This window comes from Grammomys surdaster, unplaced genomic scaffold (genome assembly GCF_004785775.1).
Source record: "Grammomys surdaster isolate TR1022 unplaced genomic scaffold, NIH_TR_1.0 181, whole genome shotgun sequence".
Classification (NCBI taxonomy): domain Eukaryota; kingdom Metazoa; phylum Chordata; class Mammalia; order Rodentia; family Muridae; genus Grammomys; species Grammomys surdaster.
Window position 1 is genome coordinate 4,262,899 of NW_021604626.1, and position 10,592 is coordinate 4,273,490.

A 10,592-nucleotide genomic window follows, 5' to 3' on the forward strand; every position below is an offset into this window, starting at 1 on the left:
GCAGACACACACTCACACACATATACACACTCACGCAAACACACATATACTCGCACGTACACACTCACATACACACTCACATACAGACACTCACACACATACAGACACTCATACACTCACTCACACACACACTCATGCAAACTCACACACATATACTCACACTCACACACTCACATACACACTCACACACTCACACATATACACTTACACATTCACACAGACACACACTCGCACACTCTTACACATACACATAGTAGTGCAAACTCACACTCGCACTTACCGACACACGCTCACATACACTAAACAGTATGCTAACTATAAGAATCCAATAACAACCCACATGATGTATGATCCGTTGGTATAAAACGTCCAGTATAGTAAGTCTGAGGCAGAAAGGGGATGAGAGGCTCCCAGAAGCTGGGGAGCGTGGAATAGGAGTGACTGCTGTAATAAAAATGGACTTTGCACACACATGCAAACACAGATACATGTACACATATGAGAACACAAACATGTATACACAAGTGCACACACAGCACAGGCAACGCACATATACACATGTATACACACACACACTGCACGGGCAACACACACATACACATATGTACACATTCATGTCTGCAGAGCACAGACCACATACACACAATGACAGTGGTTTCTTGGGGGTGATGAGGTGCAGCAATTTTTATCTTTGCTGCTAGCTTTTCTGTAGAAAAGTCTATAGAACACTCTACAGGAAGCTGCATTCATGTCGCAGTTAGGAACTAAGCAATGAGACCAGATTCTACGGTCTGCATACATGTGACGTCACCCATGGCGAGCAAGGAGCAGAGCCTGGGAGAATCCTGGCAGGGTGGTCACTTCTTCTCTCCAGGGAGCCCTGTCCCCGTGGGAATGACACTTACTCTTCTGCAGAACAGCATTTAGAACATATTCAAGCTCCTCTGCCGACACCTCCATGTCCTGTGGAGTGGAGACGATTGCTCTTTATGATCCTTGACAATTCTAAACTTCACTTGGCTCCTGGGAGAGAATAGCCCTGGGGACGCTGTGCTGGGAGCTGAGTTCACCTCCATGGTAGCTGCAACCCATTGGTTTCTCAGGAAATGGCTAGCCACCCCAGGAGAGATAGCAACCTGGAAAGACTCAGGAAAGGGTAAGGCAGGCTGACCATTCCTGTAAAGATGTAATATTCTCTGAGAATACTTCAAAAAGGTGCCAGAGACGTATAAAGAGTCAGAAGACCTTTGGAGAACAAGCAGGTCCTCGTACATCTCCACAGGAGGACCCAGAGAACCAAACCAAAAAGACATCACATATTGGGGTCTTGCCTGCTATTCACCTAAGACACAGGTTAACTATGACCTAACCATGACATGGTTAATTAAAAACCTCTAGGGGTGAATCTTGGAATCATCAGTGTAACGTACTCACCAACTCTAGTGTCCACAAAGCAAAAGCTGGTGAGAGATACACTTAGGCCTTACCAGGGCCATGGAAGGGAACCCACAGTTGTAGGATGTCCAGGCAGTTCAGTGTGTGTGCGTGTTTATGGTGTGGTGTGTGTGTGTGTAGGGAGTGTGTGTGGTGGTGTGTGTGTAGGGTGTGTGGTTTGTGTGTGTATGAAGTGTGTGTGTATGGAGTGCGTGTGTGGTTTGTGTGTGTATGGAGTGTGTGTGTGGTGTGTGTGTTTATGGTATGTATGGTTTGTGTGTGGTGTGTGGTTTGTATGTGTGTGTGTATGTGTGTGGGGGTGGTTTGTATGGGTGGTGTATGTGTTTATGGTGTGTGTGTGTGGTTTGTGTGTGTGTGTGTGTGTGTGTGTGTGTGGTTTGTGTATGTGCGGTGTGTGTGCCTGTGTGTCTGTAGGTCAGAGGACAGCTTTGTGGAGTTGATTCTCTCCTTCACCTTTACTTGGGTTTTTAGGACCAAACCCATGTCACCAGGCTTACATGGGCAAGCACTTACACTGACTGAGCCATCTTGCCTTGTTTAGTTTTTAAAGACCAGGTTTAACTGGGTAGCGCAGGCTAGCCTGATATTCACTGCAAATCTTCCTGTCTCAGCTTCCCTGGTGAGAGGCCCGAGCCACCACACCCAGCTACCTAAGTGGTTTTTATGCACAAGGAGGGCTGGCTAGCTCCTCTGTACACCTGGGAGTTCAACCAACCCATGTGAACTTGGTCAAAGCTGGCATTATCATACTATATGCAAGTAAATTGTATAATACATGGCCACCCTGACAGGGCAAATAGGCATGGAGCTACACAGCCAGCCACCCAGTTTGATAGAAAGCAGGACAGGACAGAGCAGGTAGAACTTCACTTGGGGGGATGGGGAGGAGGTAGGGTGTGCTTTTGTTTGTTGTTGCTAATGACTAACGCTGCACCTTTCCCCCAGTGACTTCTGTCTCTGCCTCATGCCTCTGCTCAAGGGCTCACAGCCATCAGGATGTGGGGCCAGCCCATCACCTCTGGAATCCTTGAGGAGATCATCTGACTCTGGAACGCACCTGACCCTCATTCCCTGTCATCCTCTGCCCATATCTGGAGACAGATGGCACATGGCTCTGTCACTCCACCAGAGTGCCCTGGCCCACTTGTTTGCAGCAGTATCTACAAGGCAAAGTACAGATGCTGTCCTTTAAGTGTGCGCTCAGGTCTCTGGGATGGCCCTTCCAATCCAGGAGCCCCAGGTAGGAGAAGGAAACAATGTAACAAAGTCACTAGAGTCTGTCGCAAGCAAATCTATCAATCTCCTTCTACTAACGTCTCCACTGAGGAAGTAACTTGCGGTGATGTGAGGCCTGGAGCTAGGTGACGGTTCACCCCGTTTCCCACCACTGCCAGGGCGCCTCCAAACGATGCTGAGCAGAGCTGGAAATGGGGTAGAAGATTAAGGACAGGTGCTCCATCTTTTCCCAGGGTCTCCGGTCTGTCAATCAAACACTAATGGCTAATGGCTGAAAGTGTGTTGTTCCCTGCGACTCCCTTTGGGGGTCTTCACAGTGTCTCCCTGAGTAGTATTTTAGCGTAGTAGAGCATTTCTTTGGCTGTGATTTGGAGCAGAGTCCGCAGTTACTGCCGCCTTTAAGGCTTTCTGATCTACAGCAAGGATCTTTGGGTCAGTTCTGAGCTCATCTGAGTAACCCTAACCTTAGCCCCACCCCTGATCTTAGTCCCACCCCTAACCTTAGTCCCACCCCTAACAGAGGTAAATTGATTTAACACTTGACCCCAAGCTGGTGCTCAGGCTCCCAGGGACCAGAGCTGGCTTTACAACAAGACCATTAGGGCTTGAGGAGGAGGTGTTGTTCATGATCACTGTCCTCTGCTGGGAACCCTAAGCACGCCCTAGGTCGGCGCAGGGGTGGAGGTCGGAGGAGACCAAGGCAGCTGCATCCTACCTCACCAGCAATTCGACGGAACAGGTCCCGGAACTGGCGCTCCTCTTCCGTTTCCTCCTCCTGTGGAGTCGGCTTTGGAGGCTGAAAGAGCCAAGCAAGGTTGTGTAAAAGGGCAGAGAAGGGCTCACAGAGAGAAATCTGACACATGCTTTCTCACATACATAACAGAAGAGCCCACACTGGACACCATACTGTCCCTGAAGGAAAAACCAGCAGAGGTCTTCTCCAGCACGTGGGAGGCCCTGCCTGGTTCACTTCCCACACAACAGAAGAAAGGAACCGGAAATGCCCTGCACAGAACACGCTGGCCAGCAACAAGCTGCTCAGGAGATTTTCACTCGGGAGGTCTTCCAGTCTCACGGACAGAGCTGGCCTGCCAGGCTCACTCTGCATCTCCTGATGTCTGAGAGCTAGATGAATGACTTGGTTTTGTCTTGGGGACGTGAAGTTCAGCTTGAGTGACCACAAGTCAGTTGGCCAGAGTGGGAACTCTGTCACCTGACGTGGATGAGAAGGCTAGGGGTGCCCGGGTCTGACAGGGAACTTGTCACACGGCTGCCATGCTCCAGCCTCATCCCCTGATCCACTGTCTCTCTTGATAGAGCGTTGCCTACCAAGAGTCCGTCTCCGGCACCCAGAGCAGGCAAACAGTACAACAGGCGGTCAGCTTTGCTGTAGATTTTGGCCCATTTATAAACTGCGGCTCTAGGGGGCAGCACAGAGCAGCAGGCTCTTCCCAAGCAGGTTTGTGCTGCCCAGGAAGTTCTGTTTTCAGAAGTTCTGAGCGTGTCTCCCCCGCCCCTCAGATATTCAACATTCATCATACAGCTTTGGATTTCACAATGACGTTTTGATTCAAGCATATCATATATTCTTTTTGACCTATTAATTCCTCTGCTCTAAAGGCTAGACCCCCTCCCTCTTTCCGGTTAGTCCCACTTTTGACTTCATGACATATCTACAACACATAGGCATATGCACGCCTATAGATAGATCTTAAGCACATCTTAAAGACCTCACAGCCCCCCTCAATGAGTCCTGTGTTCCCCAAATCAATCTGCCTCGTTTTTCTTTTCTTCTTCCTCTCTTCCTCCATTCCCCTCCTCTTCCTTCCTTCCTTCCTTCCTTCCTTCCTTCCTTCCTTCCCCTTTTCCTTTATCTTCCGTTTTCTTTTTCTTTTCTTTTTTTTTTTTGGTGTGTATATTATGAGACAAGTTCTCATAATCCCAACCAAGTAGGTCTTAAGTTCACCCAGGAGCCAAGACTGGCCTAGCTGATCCTCCTGCCCCCACTTCCAATGTGCTGGAATTACAAGTGTGTTCCACCTGGGTTATCTTCTTAAATAAAGTAAATGTGAAGATATTTCACTGCCTTCACAATTAGCAAGGGTCTCTTGGGGGTAGGGGGAAGCCCAAAGAAAGATGGCACCCAACAGAACATTATTCCAAGCACCCACCTGGCCACTGCCCAGCCCCGTGGTCTGTGTGGGATGAGAAACAGAAGCTACGGGGTCCAGGTTAGAATCAGCCAGGTTACTTACCGGGCTATGAGCAATCATCTCCTGAATTCAATTTTCCCCCTTTCATTTTTTCCAAGGCAGATTTTCTCTGTGTAGTTCCAGATGTCCTGGCACTCACTCTATAGACCAGGTTGCCCTTGAACTTATAGAGATCCACCTGCCTCTGCCTCCCAAGTGCTGGGATTAAAGGTATGAGCCACCACTGCCCATCCCTGGATTCAAGTTTGAATTGGTTTGAAGAAGAGTTCTAGAACATTCAGCTGATTTCCACCCCCTATAGCCACAGCAGAGGACTCACCTCAGGAAGGTCAATGCCTATGTTCTCGTCCAGGTCCCTGCAGTGGCAGAAAGCACACAGCCTCAGTTGTAGATGTGCACCTCACTGGACTAGAGCTACAGAAAGGGTCTTGCCTGTCAGAACCTGATCAGTGTCATTCATTCACAACCCCCCTGTGTCAATACTCCTCCCCCAACCTTTCAACCCTGTCCAGTGTGTCAGAGAGGGGGAGACTGGCATGGCCATAACTCAAGGAAGCTTGCAATCCAGAGCTTGAAAGGCAGAGGATATATCAGTGCCCCCTCTTTTCCTGATGCACTCTGAGGAGGGTGCCCGAGGTGATCTGCAGAATAATGGCATCTCTAAAGCCCATAAGCTCTGCCTCCAGAGGAGATGCACATCATCAGAGATCCTGCTCAGCCTGCTTGGCACTCATCCTTCTTGGGCTGGGTCCTGAATTGCACAGGATACAGCCTGCTGAACAGCAGCCTTCATCTCTCTCTCTGCTTCTTGGCTACACATGCGCTGTGATCAGACGCTTCAAGCTTCTGCTGTCTTGATTACCCCCCCCCAACATGGCGCAGGCCTGAATTATTAGCTAAAAATAAAACTTCAGATTGCTCTACCCAGGACATTTTATCACAGCAACAGGGAAAGTAACCAAGACACCATCCCCTCCCCCATCCTTCCCTGGACGCACATGACATCATCCCTCCAGAAATGCTGATGGTTAAGAGCCTGCTCGAGAGTCACACCAACAGACACAGCTTGGTATGTCCCCTCTGAAGCGAACACAGTGCTGGCTTGGGCCCTGCTTCATAGTGGGACCATCAGGGCTCAACTTTCAGTCCTCTGATGGGATAGAAAGCAAGATGCCTAGGGTTGGTTGTTGTAAGATATTTGGTTACACTGTGAACCCCAAAACTGTGTTATTTACTGTGTTAATCTGTTTCTAGTTATGGATGGCTCAGACCTAGCGTACACCTTTAATCTGAGAGCTTTCTGGTTTTGTTTTGTAAACAAGATTAAATAAAGTTAACCATAGGTTAAGAGGCAGAGCAAGCGACCAGTTGATAGGGAGAAAAAGCCATAGAGAGTAAGAGGAAGTCAGGAGGACAAATGGAGAGACACACAGGAAGTAGAGGGGAGGAACATTCAGTTCAAAGAGTTTTTGAGACAGCATGGAGGAGAGAGCCTTGCTTTTCCTTTTGGGACGTCGGCTGAGGAGGAAGGTCAGCTGGATGCTTCCCCTGCCTCTCTGAGCTAGCATCGACTTCCCAAGTCTTTACTGGTAAAATCAAACATCTGAGATTTTGTTAAGAACAGCAGTTGGTGTCACCTGGCTCTGTTTTGTATTGGCCACTCCCAGGATAGTCATCTTGGACTTATCTAGGTGTTCTGTGAGAATGGATGCTGAGAAATCCATGCTTGACGTGTATTAGCATCCAGGGGAACATGGGAGAAATGTGAAGACTTCATTGCTTCTGTTGATGTTGCCTGCATTGAGAACTCCAACCACGGTTCACAACCGGGGCCCCCCTCATTTACCCACCATCAGTCCTGTTCTGCCTCACTATACAGAGGGTAACTGGAGTGGGTAGCCTCTTGAGAGATCTGTGTATGGTCTCTTCTTGGGCTGTATCTGGGATTCCCTAGCTCAGTGTTTTTCAACCTTCCTAATGCTGCAACTCTTTAACACAGTTCCTCATGTTGTGGTGACCCCCAACCATAAAATTATTTTTGTTGCTACTTTATAATTGTAATTGTGCTACTGTTATGATCTATGTTTTCTAGTGGTCTTAGGTGACCCCTGTGAAAAGGTCATTCAAGCCCCAAAGGGGTCGTGACCCACAGGTTGAGAACCCCTCCTCTAGCTGTTTTCTCCCCCCCCCCCAGATTAAAGAGTGAGTTCTTATATCACGAACCATTTCCCCTGTGCCATACACAAGGTCACTGACCACAGTGGAAAACGTTAGCAATAGGAGAAGTTCATTTAAAAAGTCCTTATTTAACACTCCATGGCGTGAGGTGGCAATGTGAAATGGTTCACACTCATCAGGGAGCTGAAAGATGGGTGTGATTCTGGAAACTTCCAATAGTCACCTCCCCATCACGTGAGTAAACATGCCCAGCATCCCTGTATGAACCCTCGATTCTAGAAGCTTCTTAAGAGTCTTAAGGGTCTGAGAAACAAAGAGCTACATCCAAGAGGCCGAGTGAGCAGGACTCCAGGAGCCGATGGGTCATTACTGGTGTGCTGGAGAAGGGCTCTGAAGAGCTTGGGGATGCAAGTCTCCCCATTTTACTTCCTGAGCAGGTGATGGGAGGGAAGGATGGGGTTCCAGCTCTGCTAGACTCCCCAGTGGCCTTATTGGAATATGGTACACACTGAGGAAGAAGGGCTCTGTATCCCCAATATCTTACCGAGTGACAGTCGTCTTCTCAGAGAAGATTCTCAGGCAGAAGTCAGCCTCCTGGTGCGGCTCAAAGGTGCTGGGGATGAGGATATAGTCTCCCAGGGGCAGCCGGAAGCGGCCCGAGACTTCTCTCAAATTAATGAATGTCTTGCTTCGGGCCAGGGAGGCATGGTACCTGAAAAAGTCCCTACTCAGGTGTTCGTCCTTGTCTGGGCACTGCAAGGGAAAGCAGGGGTTGTCAGGGAGACATGACTCTGTTCTTCATGCTCAGTTGGACAATTGCTTATTGATCGTGACACAGGGTCCAGAAGCCACAGGGAACTCTCAGCCATTGCAAGGATGCTGAGAACGGCAGGTTGCCTACCTGGTAAATGGCATAGCCAATGGTCAGCATGTTGGCGCCAAACCTCTTGAGCTTCCTGCGGTCTTTCTGCATCAAGGCTGCCAGGAAAGTGCAGCCCTCCTGGCCCTCGTCCCTCTCAGTCAGAGACAGCTTTATCTGCGGATTGGTCCAGAAGGTGTCTGCCATTTGAAAACGGGGGAGGGGGTGGGGTGGGGCGGATTACTATAACTTCCTTCAAAATACAAAATCAGAGCTCAGATGGCAAGATGCTTGCTGTGCTGGCATATGAGTTTGAGTCTCCAGAATCTACCCCAACCCCCAGAACCAGTAAAACCAAAACAAAACAAACAAAAAGCTCAGTAGAGAAAGGTATTTTTTGTCAAGGCTGATGATCTGGAACCTATAAGGCAGAGGCAGAAAACCAACTCCTAGCAGCTGTCCCCTAACCTCCACTGGTGGACGCTGGAATGCATGCACATGTGCATGCACACACACACACACACACACACACACACACTGAATGCATGCACACACATACATACACACACACACACACTGAAAAAACATGGTCACTGGAAACACGAGGTGTCACAGCACGCATTTAGTGCTGGGATGTGACCCAGGCAGCCTGGTGCTTACTGGCTAGCCAGCCTAGCTGACTTGGCAGGCTCCTGGCCAGTGAGAGACCCTGTCTCAAAAACAAGGTAGGTGACATTTGAGGAATGACAGCCAAGGTTTTCTTTCGTTGCTACACTTGTATAGCACAGGAAAAATTAAAAAAATTTAAAAAATATATGAGCCCACCTACCTAACACCAACACAAAGAAAAAAGTTACAAGATCCGAATGTTTTAGGACACCCACACTCTCCTGGCACCATGGATTGCTTTTGATCCTGAAAAGGTGGTCTCTTCCTCCCTTTTCCCATGAGCCCTCTCCTACTTCATTTATCCTCAACAAGCCTCCAAGCCCCTGTCTCACACTTCCTTCAACTTTTCGGTCATCACCCACTCAGCCTTCAAAGATTCCTACGCCTGCGCCACGTCTCTGAGGTACTGTTGGACAACAGATCCTCTTTCCCACTAACCTGGTGTCACTCACCTTATGTATGTCACCTGAACCTTACAACAGAGCATTTCCCGAGCATCTCCAACCAGCTTCCTGCCTAAGACTCGGCTGTTGTCTCCCTGGTCATCCTGACTTTGTTATCCAGTTCCATGTCCATCTCCCCAAACGATTGGATATGGGAATAGAAGAGAGAAGGACAGAAAGGCCACCTACCCAGGAAGTTGCGACAGCCACCGGCTGTGGAGCCACGAACCCAGCTTCCTTGGTGGATGGTCACCTCCCACCTATGGAGGGCGTTGTCCTCCAGGGCATCAGGTGTGAGGTTGCAGATCTCCACTTTGTCAAAATGAGTCTTGAAATCCTCGAATGCCATCCTGAGACAGAGGGGAGGATGGATGAGTCGCAGTGCCATGGTGATGGCACTAAACCCTCTAACCCCCTTCTTGGGGACCCAGGGGTCCCTCCCAGGTGAATGGAGACAGGGGGAAAGAGAAAGAAAGAGGAGGGAGGGGGATGATGAAGGAAAGGGAAAAAGGATGGTGGGTGTTACCCCATGCACCCCAATTCCAAACAAAAATGGAAAGGATTACACTACCAGAATTCCCCATCATCAAGAGCTGTGTGACCCAGACGCTTCTGCTCCTCCAGGTTCACAGAGCGCCACTCAGGAGAGCTAAGAGAACAGAGCCATAGTTCAGCCTGGGCTGTCCACCTCCCCAGAGACACCCCAACTAGATATGCATGGTGTGGGGCTCATACACTCTTTAGCATGGTTCACTGACCCCAGGGACACGAGGCCAGCTCACCACTGGCTCCAACAAGATGGTGGCTAGGAAGGGCTGTTGGTAAGCAGTCCCTTCGTAGGTCATTTTGGGACAGTCATAAGGAGCTGAACATAGTAGCCCAGCTGGAGGTCACAGTTCATGGATGTCCCTAACTCACAGCTTGCCTGTGGCTTGGAGCATGCCAAGTTCCTTCTGGTTTATACATTGACACTTGGGTGGTGCTTCTAATGCTTGTGGTAGCCATTTGAAATACTGACTGCCCTGTTTATGTGACCAGAAGCTCAGGAAGGGTTTGCCGTGGGTGAGTCCAAATTCACGTCCCAACTTGAAGGTTCAAGTAGGCCTGGAACTCACTGTCAGGAAGGGCTATCAAGGAGAAATGCCGACACCCTTGCAGACTTAAGTTTGGCATTCCAGTCCCAGTGTTATGTGCTATGATTTCTTTGCTGCCTTCTGATCCAGCAGTCTTCTGGGTAGGTTCTAGAAGCCCCAGGGGGTGCTAAATCCATGAGGACAGAGTCCTAGTCATCTTTTCTTATATATTCACAGATAGTGAAGTTTGGTTTACAGATACACAGGAAGAGTTTAACGATAATGCCTGCTGAAGTGGGACAATCAGAGCAACAGTGTGACAAAAGTTATATGAATGTGATATCTGTAATCTATTTACTCTCTATTGCCTATGATCCATAGCATCTACCTATATCCTTTTATGATATATCCATCCATGCATCCACCCATCCATCCATCTACTCATGTGTACATCAAGTACCCATCC

At 48.9% G+C, this 10,592-nt stretch overlaps 1 protein-coding gene across 4 annotated transcripts in view; it reads right to left on the bottom strand.

The window, feature by feature from the left end:
- The window catches only part of Capn9 (calpain 9), a 39,709-nt gene that overhangs the window by 8,168 nt on the left and 20,949 nt on the right, over nucleotides 1–10,592 (bottom strand). For 2 of the 4 annotated variants that reach the window (XM_028767746.1, XM_028767744.1), the window contains 7 exons: nucleotides 9,625–9,702; nucleotides 9,243–9,403; nucleotides 7,984–8,141; nucleotides 7,627–7,835; nucleotides 5,224–5,260; nucleotides 3,407–3,487; nucleotides 900–963 (listed from right to left, as the gene is read on the bottom strand). In XM_028767746.1, the coding sequence (XP_028623579.1) occupies nucleotides 900–963; nucleotides 3,407–3,487; nucleotides 5,224–5,260; nucleotides 7,627–7,835; nucleotides 7,984–8,141; nucleotides 9,243–9,403; nucleotides 9,625–9,702 (788 nt within the window). The remainder of the gene's footprint in view (nucleotides 1–899; nucleotides 964–3,406; nucleotides 3,488–5,223; nucleotides 5,261–7,626; nucleotides 7,836–7,983; nucleotides 8,142–9,242; nucleotides 9,404–9,624; nucleotides 9,703–10,592) is intronic. The other 2 variants (XM_028767743.1, XM_028767745.1) reach the window with 2 other exon arrangements.